This window comes from Alligator mississippiensis, chromosome 1, assembly GCF_030867095.1.
Source record: "Alligator mississippiensis isolate rAllMis1 chromosome 1, rAllMis1, whole genome shotgun sequence".
Classification (NCBI taxonomy): Eukaryota; Metazoa; Chordata; order Crocodylia; family Alligatoridae; genus Alligator; species Alligator mississippiensis.
The window spans coordinates 479,097,410-479,112,851 of record NC_081824.1 but is presented as its reverse complement, the minus strand read 5'-3'; the positions used below and the strand labels follow the sequence as shown (position 1 = coordinate 479,112,851).

Sequence of the window (15,442 nt, the reverse complement as noted above, 5' to 3'; positions counted from 1 at the left end):
ACAAATGCCAGTGAGAATTTGCAGCTCTAGGGAGGGAAGGGCAAGAAGAGTCCAGCCGAGGGCAACAAAGATGGTTGGGGGCCGGGGCACCTGGCTTGTGAGCAGAGGCTGGGGGCACTGGGCTAATTGAGTCTGGAGAAGAGAAAACTGTGCGGGGAGGATTGAATAGCAGCCTTCGACTCCCTGCAGGGGGTGCGAGGAGGATGGAGCTGGGCTGTTCTCAGGACAAGGAGCAATGGGCTCAAGCTGCAGCAGGGGAAGTTGAGGTTAGATATGAGGAAGAACTTTGTCACTAGGAAGGGGGTGAAGCACTGCAACAGGCTTCCCAGAGAAGTGGTTTTTACACACAAATTTAGGATCCGAGACCCTCATACTCATCCCAACTCATTCAAAATGTGGAAGTTACAGTCCTTTTCCCTAATTTTCTGTTGAAGTTTTCAGTAGATATAGATTATTTAAAATTTGCTTTTTGGAATGTGCTGAAGAGGTACTTTGGGGAATACAAAAAGAAACACAGAAACAAGGAGAAAACACATTTATTTAAGCAAAATCAAGATTTTAACCGGTGAACAAAAATAGACAGACGCTGATAGGGTTGAGGATATAAGAAGGCTTTTGATGAATCCCACGGAGCTGGAAATTATGAAACGCTACATCAGCAGTTGGCAAAATGCTGGTCTGGCCTTTTTGGTGCACAAAGACGTAATTGCTCCTGATTACTTTTGACTGCCCTAAAAAGATAGCAGAATAAGATCAGTTCCCATGGCTCGTACCCTTTCGGATGCTTTGAATGGTCTTCCAGGAGACGAGGGCCCAGAACCGAGGGCTCCCCCTTCCCAAGAGCGTGCACCGACCACTACAAAGCTGTTCAAAAGGTGGCCGCCCCCTCCTCCAGCCACGGTTTGGAACAGGACTCATTGCAGCTGGTGTGAGTTGGAGTATGGTTAAAGGACTGGAGACTTGGGCACCTCCCTAGCATTCATCTGGAGAGCAGCAGCCTATTTCATTTTCCATGACAAAATGGCACTTGTCCGTCGCTGGAACTGCTAGAACAGGCTACAGGTGCATTATAGACAAGAAACGCGGTAACAGCAGTTTCTGCTGCTTACGCTTCTGCCTGGCTCCAGCAAAAGTATCTCTGCACGTGACCCGCTGGGAGCAGGATGAGCAGTAGCGGCCTTAGGGGAGGTAAACCAGGCGACCACCCGGGGTCCCACACTTTCAGGGTCCCCAAAATTTTGAACCTAAAACAAATCTAGAATGTAGCTCAGTGGTAAAAAAACTCTTTCTTTCTGTAACTTATTAAAAACATTGTTCTTTCTTCAACTTATGAATACTGATTATCAAAATAGGTGTCGGAGCAACGGATTGACCACTGACTCTAAATTTAATTTGTTGCGAAAATCTGCCATTCTATATTGATAATATGTCTCTCAATCAAATAGGTTTGTTAACACTCATGTTCAGAGTGCTGTATTACTTAAATGTATTATGTAATATTCTCCACTCCGGTTCCTTAAAAATGAGTTACCCTGACTATCTGTATTGTCAGCGTTGTATTAAGATACTTTCATTGCAGTTTCATGATAGGGCAACACGAAATTGAAATTGAAAATGTCCAACTTGCTGATAGGTCATCAATAATAAGCTTCTAATCGCCCCAAATGACTCTTGCCCAGGGCTCCGACAACCCTCAGGCCACCGCTGAAACGGGGACCAGGCTCAGCAGTTGAGCTCCCTGATACTCAGGTCCTCACTAGGGCTGTGCGAAGCGGCTGTCTCGATTCGGATTCGGATTCAGCCATTTCCGAGGGACAGTGATTCGTGTGGGTGTTTTGGATTACTGTTCCGTTTTGATTCAGCCGAATCTGTTTGGGAGTTTCGACACTGTTTTGGTTATTCGGCCGTAGGCTATAATGGGGAAATACTAAAATACCTATAACTTTGTCATTTCTGGCCTGATTTTGAAGAAACTTGCAGAGATGGTAGCCCCTTCTGAGGGCATGAACCCAGCTAGGTTTCAAGGACATAGGTGCAGGGGTTCTGTGAAACAACACCTCAAACTCTTCAAGGAAAAACTGGTATCACTTGCTGGCGCCGGCAGCCTGCTGCCATCCCGCATGCAGATCCGGAGGCCCAAACCCCACGGGAGGGCAGCGGGGCCGTGCCAGACTCCTCGGGTGGGGTGTGGGCCCCTGGATCTGTGCACGGGAGGACAGCAGGCTGCCGTCCCTCCCCCAGAGCACTGGGACTGGAAGGGACCTCAGGGCCAGATCGCAGACACCGCCCAGCTCCAGATGTCAATATGAGAGCAGCCCTTCCCCTCCTCTTCCCCCTCTCTCTTCTTAGTTTCTGTTTCCCTGCAAGCCCGGCTCCAAAACTCCAAAATTGGCACCGCTCCCCCACCTCCACATTTCCAGACCCGTGGGGAATATTGTGGGCTGGATGACACTGCTGCAGGGCAGATCTGACCCACGGGGCAGGGGCTGAGCATCCATGTTCTAGGCCTTTTCTCTCCTCTCTCTCTGCTGTCAGCTGTGCTCATCACCCGGCAGGCTGCCTTGACTTGGGAAGACTACTGGAAGAAAGGCACTGAATACTTCGGCTTTCTCTGCTTAGTTTGTAACTAGATTGCCTCCTGCAATCCAGAAAGGTCTGATCGTTTCTTTGATCCTCCTTTTCCTCTTGACATACTACTGAAGTCCCTTTTTAACTGCTTTCTATGGCCCTTGCTATTTACATTTCAAATCATATCCTGCCCTGCCTAATTTTCTTACAATCTATGACAACTTCCATCACAGCAAGTTTCTCAGCAATGCCTCTCTTGATCAATAATTTCTAATCAATGACAGAAAGACCACAGAGCGCCCCAAGGCCACAACCAGGAACTTGAACTTGAGGCCGCGATATGGCTCGTTCCTGCCGTGACTGTCGGAGCATCCCGCTCTGAGGCGATTCATAGAAAACTTGGAAAGTCTCACTTCTTCCCAATGTGCAACCAAAATTCTGAATTTCCAGAAAAATTAACCATTTCTTTCTCTGGTCAGAACTGGTTCTAACCTTGTCTTTGGTTTTTTAGTGAGTATTACCGCATGCAGCATTTTTAGACAAAGGGGTCCAGTCATGATTTTCTGGATTGTCTTTACAGCTCAACTTTTTGAAATTGAAAAAGTGAAAAAAAGCAAGTAAAGTTGAATCTCCCAGGCTAGAACAGGCACCCGTGCTCCGCTCTTAACTAGGAGTAATGGAGGGAAGTAGCCTGGAAAACAGACGCTTACCTTGCCTACACTAGCAGAAGAATCGTTTTTTTTCTTGCTTGTCTGTGATTTCTGACCAGACCTGTGATGAAAAGTAAAAAATGTTTAGTCCCCATGCATTTTGAATGCTGCATTTCCTGAACAAACCATTTAACAGGGCATCATGACTATCTGTCCTGAGGTCATGCTTAACAAAACACTTCTGTGTAACTGGATTGTCAAATGGCAGGATGTGAAAGCCATGAAGGCCCCACAGTTCATGGCCCTATATTGAAGATCAAACGTGCCCTGTTTGCTTCTCCCCCTGTACTGCTGGAAGAGTCTGCGAGGTGCTGGGAAGTAATCCAGCTGCAACACCAGAGCTCCACGCAGGCTCACTGATAGCTGTACACACGTGTACCTTAATTCAGCACCCAATAGCAGGCAGGCAGGAAAGAGTGTTAAGAGCCTCTATCTACCTCGCCTTGAGCCCCGGGGCTTATTCCCCCTGCCCCCCCCCCGCCAGCTACACTACTGCCTTTCATTTGATACTATAACTAAGAACCAGGGATCCTGGTTTTCTCTGATTTAACAAGCCCCAATTAAAATGTGGATTTGGGGAGTTTTTTTAAATGAGAGGAAATCCGGATCCCCACGAATAACTCACTTGCAGCACTGCCTAGTAGGTCGTTCAAGGACCCTCCCCATGCGGGGGACCTCAGCCCTCTCCGCATAGCACACGGCAGACAGGGGATGTGCACAGACCCCAGCACCGGACACGCTGCTCCATCCTGCCAGGGATGGGAAAGTAAAAGCAGCCATGCGGGTGCACGGCAGGCCTTTGCGAATGCACACAGCAGCCAAGGCAGAGCAGAGACAGTGCTGGGGAAGAGACCGCCAGGCACAGGGCAGGGGAAGCTGCTGCTGCTCCGCACACAGCACGACATGATGGCTCTCCCGCTCGCTTTCCCGCAGGTGCTCTGACACTTTCATCGTGGACGAGGCTGTCAGGCTGCAACTTCAAACCGAGGGCCTTGGCCTAAGACCACGGCTGTGCATCTTGACCTGCCGCCCTCTCACTACCCGCTCAGGCTGGTCAAAGCCATCCTGAAGTCTCTGGCAGGGCCAAGCCCTGTGTCCCCTCCCTGCTACCAGAGTGGTAACTGGGGTCAACTATGGCTCTAGGCCCTAATTCTCTTCAATTGGCATCTGGGCCCTTGCCTCCTCCAGACAGGGAAAGGCACGGTTTCCTTTCATGGGGAGAGAAGCAGGGCTGCCCCCACCGGGGAGCCATCCAGATCCTGCAAGCCCTGCGGCTGAAGCCCTGCTTCACCTGGCAGGAAGCAGAGTCACAGGAGGAGGCAGTAACCTCACTTACTCACCCAGCCGTGCCCTGCCCACCTGCCCTTCTGCAGATGAGTCCGAACTTCAGGTTAGTCCCAGCACAACGGTGGAGGCAACGGATGGTGACAACACAGCGCCCTCTTTTATCGTCCCACCCAGCATGTGCCATGGGGAACTGGGATAAGGAATCAGGTTTAGATATTAGCAGATCTGACGTACCTTCGAAAGCGACAGGCAATACTACACACTGCAATGGTGATAAGCAGAAGGAGAATCACGCTTCCTACGATTATCCCTATTAAAAAGGTATTGGAGGATGCTTGGAAAGACAAAGAGACACAAGGTTATACTTTCTTTAATTCAGCCGTTCCTGGTACAACTGTAACACGTGTTTTAGTGTGATTTGACCCAGGTACTTTTAGGACTGCATGCCTGTGCACGTGCTCGCTCTCTCCGGCTCTCCTTCTCCCCTTCCCTCTCCCACCAGTTAACTAACAGTACAAACCCTGTAACTGGTTTTCTCTGTACATCAGGTGCCAGGATTCATATTAGCTTTGTGGACTGCCAATAAATAGAGTAGGAGTAGAGAATCGGTGCAGGTCTCTCTCACTGGAAAAGACCTGGTGCCTATGCTTTCACTTAGGAGCAGGTGTGCACACACCGAACAAAGGAAGGATGCATTCAACTGCTTCCAGGTATATAGCACAAAATCTCTTTTGCAATCTCTTGAAAGGACGGCTCTCCTCAGTGCTAATCACATCCCTCAGGAATCAGGACCCCTGGAGCCAGGAGCAATGTTTCGTGACCGTGCCATGCCCACGGCTTGTGAGGCAGCGCTGCCACATCTAAAGCAGAGGTGTTTTGGCTATTGCTTGCACCTCTGAGCTAAGGGCCAGGAAGGCTTTCCTGGAGCTAACTGGCAAATTGTCTGCAGAGGTAGCCAGGCACTGCTATAAATGAAAATAGTAGCTACGGAGCAGGGCCAAAATGTTTGTGCCTGTAACTAGTAGGGTGAAAGTACTAGACGTTAGGAAAGCTGATTTCAGTGAACTCAGGCGATTAGTCAAGGACGCACTGCAGAGTAGGAGTTTTGAAGTGATGGGAGCCCAAGAAGGGTGGCTGTGCCTTAAGGAAATGATCCTTCGGGCACAAAGAGAGACAGTCCCGATGTGAGGAAAAAGAGGGAAAGGGGCCAGGAGGCTTCCCTGGCTGACCAGAGAAATCCAGGGCAGCCTATGGGGCAAAGGGGAGCACATAAAAAGTAGAAACAGGGAGAGATCACCAAAGAGGAGTATACCTCCTCTGCTCGTGCTTGTAGGGAGGCAGTTATACGGGCCAAAGCTGCCATGGAGCTGACGATGGCATCCCAAGTAAAGGCCTCTCACTGGGGTTGTAGAGAGGCAGCAGCAAGGCGCCAGACTGCCATGCGTAGACCCTGAGATGGTGCAGAGTCACTTGGAAGAACTGGATGCTTTTAAGTGGGCAGGCCCGGATGGGCTCCAGCCGAGGGTGCTGAAGGCACTGGTCGACATCGTTGCAAAGCCACTGGCGGGAATATTTGCTAACTGGCAAATTGTCTGCAAAGGTAGTGAGGCCCTGCTATAAATGAAAATAATATCTACGGAGCAGGGCCAAAATGTTTGGAAATCAATGAGTCAAACAGAAGCAATGAATGTGGTATTTGTCTTAATTGAGGGGCTGGATGACATTACATTTCTCAGAGGAGAGGAGAGCTGTTATAAAAAGCTGCGTCCACGTGTGCTGTGTCCCTTTCTAGGATGGAAACTCTACTGCAGAAGTCACTGGGGTCAGAGATCGAGAGCAGTGGTTTGCAACCTGCGGTCGGTGGACCTCTGGGGGTCTGCAGACTATGTCTAGGGGTCTGCAAGAGATGACTCTGATCAATCAAAAGTATGTGAATGCCCACACTTACAAGTCAAAGGGATCCACACACCTCCGCTGGAAACTTTTTGGGGTCCACAAAGGAAAACAGGTTGAAATCCACTTTATATCTAGAGTGAGAAGCGGTCGAAGAGCACTCAGCAGCACTAGGGCTTGTGCAGTCTGTGCGCTTCATTTTTGGCTACTAAATGTAAGAAAATTGGAGGTCTAATATATTCCATAATCTGGGTATGTCCCATAAACATACCCTCATCCAGGATCATGCATTACATAAATCTCTTGAAGGATTTAAAAAGGAAGGCAGATTAGGCAGAAAAGACTCTCAGCAAATAAATGACCAGGTACACAAGCTTATTTGAACCAAGGGACAAACCCAAGAGACACATCAACCAAAAAAGGCAGGGCAATATGCAGAGTGGTAAGATTGTCACAGCACTTACTAGTAGAGGTAGATGGAGGAGGTCCACTGTCAAGGCTTCCTCCAGATCCTTTCTCTGTACAGTATGGGGGGGCCCATCCAAAGTCGCAGTGGCAGTTTCCGTTGCTGTTGCAAATCTGAAATACAGCAAGTGCGTAAACTGCAGGAAACAAATAATCTAATCCATCTTCTATTTTGGTGTGTGATGAGTGCCTCCTCTTTGGCCTGCACGCTTGGTATCCCTTAAAGCGCAGTGGGGGAGCAAACTGGCCTGCTAATTTGGTCCCTCTAAATCCCTCTACGTAACAGGGCAGAATAATGATAACAGCCTCTGCATCTCTGGGCTAGAAAGTTAACGCACTAGTTTTGATTTAGGAGTACTCATCTCAGTTGAAATTGGAGAGTCTGAATGATAAGATGTCAAGGCATCACTACCACAGCCTCTAAACCCAGAACTGAAGTCACGTAAAGACCCAGGGGCAAAAACATGAAGTGAGAACCCAAAAGCTGAATACACATCAGAGCAGTTTTCTTCTTTCTCTCTTACCTCTGTTACAAAATTTGAAGACCTGTGTTTCATTAACTCTAGTTAATTTCAACAAAATCATGTTTCTTGATTGTTTTTCCCCACCAGTCATATAGTTTCAACGCAGCGTGAGACCCACTTAGCTTGTAGGCTGGCATTCATTATGCTTTTTCAAAAATGGCACGAAGTGCCAGAGGTTGGGAGACCACCCGTCCCTAAGGCAGGATGGTCCCACTGTGGGAACCTCAAGTCCTTGTCTCAGGGTGCAGGATTCTGGGGCAGTGTTTCTCCTTGGTTTGCAGTGCCTGCTGGGATCGGGAAACAGTGGGTTTCCCCTTGCAGGCTGGCAGCATTCCAGCGTGCAAGGGGCTGCCGTGAGAGGGGCTCAGGGGGCCCTACGTGCACATGCACGCCCACATACATGCCCTTGGCCAGGAAATACAGTCAAGAAGCACGGAGAGCAGCTCCCGGCAGGTAAGTCTATTGGCGGGAGGGGGAAAGTGGGAGTGGGGGCAGATTGAGGCCCCTCAAGGTGAGGGAGTGGGGCAGGGGCTGGGGGTGCTGCCCAGACAGGCAGTGCATGGGTCCAGAGAAGGGAGCAGGATGGAGCCACAGGTCCATACTCTTCATTCTACTTTCCCTCCTCTCCCCTGTTCACGGGCGTGGGAAAGGAGGGGGAGGGAGGGGCATGGGAGGGGCGTGTCCTCTTCCAGATTTCTGCATGGGGCAGGGGTGCATAAGGGCTGCCCACTGTGGGCTTGGGGTTCCCCACCCTGCTCCTGAGGGCCCCACACTGGCCACACTGCCATAGCGAGGCACCCCCTGCCCACCTGGTAGCAGCAAGGGCTGCGACAGCTTGGAGTTGTGCCCCCTGTTGCCACGGGGAAGGCAGGGGGCACACAGCTGGTGAGGGGATCCCAAGGGAAGGGCAGCAGGGCAGAGAGCCCCAAGCTGCACTGGGCTCTCATCCGGCCATGGCAGCGGCAGCAGTGGGAATGGGGGAGGGAAAGGGCAGGCGTGTGTCCCCCTCCCCCTTTTGAAAAGGTGGTCACCCTAGTCAGAGACCAAACCAAGAGGCAATGCCCTCGCAACAGTCATACAGTAAAGCATATTTTCACTTCAAGAGGGATGTAGTTGTGGAAAAGCCAAAAAGGACACAGAAAAAAGCAAGAGACACACACTCCACGTTGCTATCTTTTAGTCCCAGGCAGGAAGAAAGAATTAAGCACAAATTATGGCTGCCTGCATATCAGGCCCATTAGAAACATAGAATCATAGAAATGGGGGTTGGACGGGACCTCAGGAGTCACATCTAGTCCAACCCCTGCTCCAAGCAGGACCAACCACAACTGCATCATCCCAGCCGGAGCTTTGTCTACCTGGGTCTTCAAAACCTCCAAGGATAGAGACGTTCCCACCTGTCTGGGCAACTTGTTCCAGTCTTTTACTGCCCTCCTAGAGAGACAATTCTTCCTCATATCCAACCTCAACTTCCCTTGCTGCAACTGGAGCCCATTGCTCCTTGTTCGGTCATCTGCCCCCACTGAGGACAGTCCAGCCCCATCCTCTTTGCAATCCCCTGCAGGGAGCTGAAGGCTCTGATTTAACACCCCACCCCCACCCCAAGTCTTCATTTCTCTAGACTACATAAGCCCAGTTCCCTCAGTCTCTCTTCACCAGTCCTGTCCCACAGTCCCCAGACCATTTTTGTTGCCCTCGTTTTCCTTCTGAGAAGGCCTGGCCACACTGAATAATGTTATTTAAAAAAAATCCAAGCACCAAGAGTGAAATCTGTGGACAATCACTTGAATGACAACTGTTAAAGAGAAACTTTTCAGTCCCAAATAACCTAGATACTGTGAAATAAATGAGCATCTGCAAGTTGGAACGTCACCTTTGCATTTTATCCAAAGTTGAACTGAATGTACTCTAGCATTCACGGGATCTTTGCTACTTACCCCTTGGCCGTTGCATTTCTCATCACGGCAGTAATACTCCAGAATATTTGTGCTGACACAGGTTCTGTTTATACACATCTAGAAAAATACAGAGGTGTATATTAGATAAGAAGACAGGAATGAAGCCTGTATTCTGACTCCAGAGTAGACAGAGACATTTGGGAATACCACTGTGTGTTGGGGAGCAATGGGTAGTGATGAACAGAGAATGTATCTAAGCTTGTCTGAAAACATCCTGTTTTCAAGAAAAATGGTACACAGAGTCCCTGCTGGAAACCTCTTGCTGCAGCGGACAGAAGCAGAGCCGTCAGGCATTGGCAGCTGGGAAGTTACGGAAATGAAGTATTTGACTGAGCTCAAAAGCTCGAAAGCCTCCAAAACTAAGCATTTTCAGAATATGTTGTAAGAATCACTATTTTTTTTTAAATCTTCCCAGAATAAAGGCAACAAACAGCTACTAGTCAGAAGGGGAAGGTATGCTAGCAGGATGATTTTTCAACATGGAGAGTCGGGGGATTGCACTCTTTGAAACCGTTCCCCAATTAAGTGACAAGAACCATAAAACAGGAGCACATCCTCTGGGGAGCATAAAGATTAACAACCCTAATTGTCTCCATCTCCCTGGGACTGGGCAGTTGTAATCACAATACATCCTGCCCAGCACACTTGCTTCCTGTAAGGGGAAAAAGTGCCTGGAAGTGCACTGCTATTTCCTGGTGCACATCTGCGTTCCAGCCCCACGCACTTGTCTAAGGATCCTACCACTGCATGTATCAGCATGGTAGAGCTTTTGCCGCGGTACCATTGTGGGGATGGGATTTGCCTTATTTCATGTCCTTGGAAGAACAATGCGCGGCGCCATGTCATTCATAGTGTCCCATACCCAGGAATGAACTTTGATGTAGGCAGGGTAGCAGTTTCAGGAGGAGAGGACCCATCCTCATGCCATCTCCTCTCGCTCTACAGAAGAAGCGTGGCATCTCTTGCCAGCTGCATTCAGTCCTGGGGAAGGGGTAAGAGGGCCTGCTTTTGGGGTTCTTCCTACATACATGGGTCAGAGCAGGCTGTTTTGGGGAGTGTATCATGTAACAGAGATGGGGCAAGTTAGACTTGGAAACACCAGTTCCATGCCTTCTCGACTGAATCTCATTTTCATGCTGTCCAGGTATCTATCGGTGTTGTATGATACTACCTGGTCTTTATCACACAGGGTGCCGTCTTTCACCGATCCCACATCAGGAACATCTGGCCCGACATGGAAGTCTATACCCCAACAAATGGTATTATTAATGGGAGTCTGGACTGTAGTCTCCTCATCTGCCTTTACTGGTATGCTTTTAACATTAACACACTGCACTCTTCCACACAAAATATCCCTGAAAGAAAAAGTTCACAGAGCATCTGAAGAGCTGTGTGGGATCTATAGTATATCCTATCATGAACAGCTGCCAAGTCACTCCCACAACTCCTCTCCCAGGCCCGTTTTCTGTGTGCCTTGCTAACCCTTTAGCAGCCCAGCGCGAAGCTTCTTATCTTTCTATCATGGAGCGTTATGGGCAGGTTTTTTTCCTGAAATTGTTCAATATTGCTGCAGTTCTGTAGAGACGTGGCTGCAGGATGGGGGCAGGGGGGACTGCACAATGCTCAAGGCTGTGGAGAAAACAAGTGTGCAAGAATCCTGAATTTGGACTCAGCACAAGACACCTGCTCTGCTATTGCCAATTCTATTCCCCTTCTCTGTAACCTGACATGATACTGGTAAGCCACAGCAAGCAAATGGTCATTCTTGCATTAGTTTTCACTCCTTCTATTCATGGTCATCCTGTATCGAACCTGGGGAGATCAAACCATTCTTGTGGGAACAGGGAATGAATTACTAGGAACTGGAGCTCTACAAGATGCATTGCCTACATTCACATTGCTGACTGACGGGTGCATCTCACTCCCTGCGCTTGGCACCAGGGATTTTCTTTTTTTTGCCATAGCAGTACTCGTACAGCGCAACCTGGCCTCCCCTCTGCTTGTGGTCCTCTATCAATGGGATGAAAGGTAGCGTGTCCATCCTTGTAACACAGTTGGGTAGAACTGGAGATCCAGTGAAGAGGGGGTCTCAGTCAAAAGCACTGTACTCCTTGGGAGTAGGGCACAGAGCTGTGCTGCTGCCCAGCATGGCCCCAGGGGGCAGATAATGGACTGAGCTCCAGGGAGGTTCGCTGAGGAATAAGCAGGGTAACTCTGAGGAACGAGCAGTCATGGACCGAGCAGCAGCAGCACTGCCAGGATGTGGTGAGGATACCACATGACAATGCTTTTCCTCCTGAAAAGCCACCTGTATCTTTTGACGGTGCTGTGACAAGGCAGGAACAGGTCGCCACTGTAATAATCCTGCCAAGCCCAGAGCCATGGGTCTACAAGTCTTCAACAGCGGAGCAGGCGGAAGAAGACGTAAGGCTCTCAATGGCTTGAAGGCGGAGGAAGACTGCCATGGAACGAGATCCCCGGTTGTCTTGGTCTCCTTGCCATTGGAACAAGGTCCTACTTCGTGAAAAGCCGTATTGACGCTGGTGTGCAGCAGCTTCTCCACGATAACAGAAATCTTGCATGGGCATCTTCCATGAAAACAGCTTGATCACGGAAGACAATCATCATCCACTGCGAGGGACGGCTGAAGAAGACAGACCAGGAGGGAAGGCAGAGCTGGGCCGCGCTCTCTCGGCTCTCGGTGCTGCTATGGCAAAAGTCTTCAGTCAAAGGCCCAGGACGTGAACCGCACCCACAAGTCTGGACGTGCAGGGAGAGAGCTGCTCAAGGAGCACGCCAGCTTTTTTTCAGAATGAGGTTTGTGGAGAGAGAGATGTAAGGCATTCAGAGGTGATGGATGAGAGGACTGGGAGGCCTTTCTGGGAAGTCAGCAGGGCTACGCTTCTCATAAAGGAGCGCTGTCTGTTCATGCTGCAGAAATATTGTCTACTGAAAAATAAACCACAATGTGCAGCTTCCAGATTGCCCCCTCAGCTGGTGTACAACCCAGACTTCCCTCTCCTGTCACCCCTCTCTTTTCTTTCCTTTCCCCTCTATCACGTCCTCGCCCATCCTATCTGTATTTAGATTCCTATTTTTATGCCACTACAACCCCCAAAATGACGGGGTCTCAGTCATGACCGGGGCTACACTCTCAGATACTTTCATAACAGCTGTCCCACCTACTTTTCAGCACATTTCTTGTACGCCAGTCCATCCCAACCACAGTTACCGCACCGGTCACCTCGCAGATTCACTTCTCTGAAGCAACTCTCTGGAGCGCGGCGGGCACCTGTACAGGTCAAGACGGAGCAGAGAGTTCACTGCAAGGTGGAAGATAACCGCCCCGTACATCACCTGCGTGACAGGTTTGTCCGGAACTGTCTTAACGGGAAAACACGTTGGCTTATGCTACAAAGACGGAGGGGGATAAACAGCAAGGAATCGGAGGTTTTTAAGCCAAAATATCATGTTGGCAGAAGAGCACACAGGTATCAATGAACCAGGAATATACTTTGACTGGAAATTAGAAAGCTTCTGCCCATTATTTCTGGACCTGGCTTCCAGCAGGAGTGGGCTCATGCATGAGCGCCATGCACCCTGGCAATGGGAGGTTGCTAATTCCACACAAGAAAGCGTATGAATTGTGAAAAAAAGTGGTTGAAGGAAAAGATTAAGATATCTTGCCTTCACCAAATATAGCTTTGCACTGTCTGTCATGGTTATTGCATTTCCCTTGGAAGCAGATGTCACTTTTCCCACACGCACTTCCGTCTTGTCTAAACACGTCCTCTGGGCACAGATGTGACGCGCCGCTGCAATATTCTGGCAGATCACACTCATCACCGATATCTCTACACAACTTTCCTGCAAGATCAAACTGGGGGGGAAACAGGCAAACCAAGCACAAGGATGAATAAGATTACTTTCAGCAAGCTTCTCACACGAAGAAGTCTATCGTTGTAAAATGGATTTATTTTGGGGGTACCCAGAAACACTCGAGGTAAAGGAAAAAGTCAGCCTGCATTCACAAGCAGGCAGCCCACTAACTGCAGAGGGAACCGAAGTGATGGACGGCATCTCGCCAGCCCAGCATTCAGAAGGGGACAGTGGGGCTCAGAGCAGCCACTAGCACAGTTCATGTTTGAATTCAGGCATTTCAGGTCGAATGGTCATGTGTGCCCATGCCTATTTGTGCCCTGGGCACTAACAGGCAACTGTTTTCTCCCCAGTGTCTCACAATCACAAGGCAGATAAGTCATCTTTGAAAATAGTATGATTTTAACGCCAGATTCATGAGTCTGGGCATCTGGTTCATGATCGTATGCTTATTCTCTGTATGCTCCACCACATTTCTTCACTCCTTTCTTTGCTTCCATTGGGAGCAGTAACATTTTACCAGTGGTTTGTTGCAGGGCTACAGCTTTTTTAGCTAACCATGAGAAACGTGCCAGACATCTCTACACAGGATTAGTAGGCCTACAACTTTATTTTCCCAAGACAGAAAATACATTTCATAGCACTATGCTAAAGCAACCAACTAACCAACCAAACAAAAACGATTTAATATTTAATTGAGCTTAAAATATGCAGCCTACTAGAAATATTTTATGCAATGTATTACCTGGCATTTTGTGCAGCAATGTCCTGACACACAAGTGAGCCCTGGCGCAAGCGTACAATTGGACTGGCAACAGCCATTGTCACGGCATACCTGTAAGCACATAACACGATACCGTCTCATTAACTACATCATGTGGGCTGTCCTTCAGAGAAGGTGGCATTGCCAGGCTTTATTTCATTTAATAGTCACTGAAGTAATGCCGTGTCCTAATATCATTTCTTCAGTCCATTGAGGAACAGCTTGGGTTGTAATTGCGAGCCCTGCAAGATGGCTGGAGTCACTTGGAAACCACGTGAGACTCAGTCAGGGCTGAGCGCACACACAGGACAGCTCGGCAAGGGCTCAGCGGTTCAAGACCAGAAAGGACATTAGCAACACCTGCTGACTTTCTGCCACGTAGAAGTTCATCAGATCTACGTGGATATTCACTGGCCACTGAACGACTCTCCTCTTTCTGCAGAGCTGTCCCACTTGTTGACTTCCCGAACCCCTCAATCCCACAATACAGGAAAGCTGATAGTCTGAAAAGTCTCTTACATTAGCAAAACTACTTCTTTTTCAAAAATTTAAGAGAAGAATAATCCTCTCAGTCAATATCACGTGAGATTTCAAGTTACGGCTGATAAATAACTTGGGGAATCGCAGCACAGATCTTAGTTTGTCCAAAATTTAAAGCACTTGTAAACAGAAATTTCTCATAGAAAGCATTAGACAATCTTCAGAAATATCACCATTTTGCTACTTACACTAGATATGCAGTGCTAAAGAGCCCCTCTCATTCACAGACCGTAAGCTACTGTGGAAAGGAACTGTCAAAAGGATGAATTTTACACGTGGAAAGTGCAAGGGTCAGCTAGTCCAACACAGATACGAGACAAACTACTGCTAAACCTTCCTGGAGAGGTACCTTTTTAGATTTTTATACCTCATGCCTTCTCTAGGTAGCTCAGTCCATTGTCCACGCTTCTTATAGTTTGGAAGGGTGGGTTTTTTTCCTGAGATGTAATCTAAACCTGGCTGCCGGCTAAACCCTGCCTGCCAACAAAGAACAGTAGTTCAAACTTTTCTTTAAGGAGCCATTCAAATACTTGAAACTGCTGTCGTGTCCTCTTTCCTCCTGCCCACATGCACCTCTTTCTCTCAAACTTTCCTTGTAAAGCTTGTGTTCCAGCTCCTCATCATCTCTGCTGCTTCCCTTTCCTTTCTCTTAGCCCTCTCAGAGGTTGATGCCTAAGCAGAGCTGTGCAGGGTGCTGCTAGCATCTCCTGTATCTTGCCAATAATACTTATTTGAAGGCTGGCCCAACTGCCTGTGCTTTCTTTGCGAATAGCATCACACTGCTAACTCACATTTGCGATGAGATCAGGGACTCAGCAGGGCAGGAACCGAGTCAAGACCAGACGCAGGTGATTT

General features: G+C 48.8%; 2 protein-coding genes across 2 annotated transcripts in view; both read right to left on the bottom strand.

Annotated features, from left to right (window-relative positions):
* Positions 1–500: 500 nt before the first annotated feature.
* Positions 501–12,718, bottom strand: LOC132248811 (disintegrin and metalloproteinase domain-containing protein 30-like). Its single transcript, XM_059723171.1, has 7 exons — positions 12,592–12,718; positions 10,577–10,760; positions 9,385–9,462; positions 6,923–7,037; positions 4,800–4,899; positions 3,279–3,339; positions 501–731 (listed from the first exon to the last, which is right to left on the bottom strand). Exons 3-7 carry the CDS (start codon positions 9,460–9,462, stop codon positions 717–719), a joined length of 369 nt encoding a protein of 122 aa, XP_059579154.1. The 5' UTR covers positions 10,577–10,760; positions 12,592–12,718; the 3' UTR covers positions 501–716.
* Positions 12,719–12,745: 27 nt separating this feature from the next.
* Positions 12,746–15,442, bottom strand: part of LOC132248809 (disintegrin and metalloproteinase domain-containing protein 9-like) — a 30,854-nt gene continuing 28,157 nt past the window's right edge. The window contains exons 10-11 of the mRNA XM_059723162.1: positions 14,030–14,119; positions 12,746–13,285 (exon numbers count right to left, since the gene is read on the bottom strand). Of these exons, the coding sequence (XP_059579145.1) occupies positions 13,079–13,285; positions 14,030–14,119 (297 nt within the window). The 3' untranslated portion in view covers positions 12,746–13,078. The remainder of the gene's footprint in view (positions 13,286–14,029; positions 14,120–15,442) is intronic.

Coding starts and splice junctions, on each gene's coding strand:
- LOC132248811 (XM_059723171.1), bottom strand. CDS start 9,462: ATGTGTATAAACAGAACCTGTGTCAGCACAAATATTCTGGAGTATTAC. Junction 7,038..9,384: donor AGAAATGCAACGGCCAAGGG/GTAAGTAGCAAA, acceptor GCTGTATTTCAG/ATTTGCAACAGCAACGGAAA. Junction 3,340..4,799: donor ATTGCCTGTCGCTTTCGAAG/GTACGTCAGATC, acceptor TTTTCATCACAG/GTCTGGTCAGAAATCACAGA.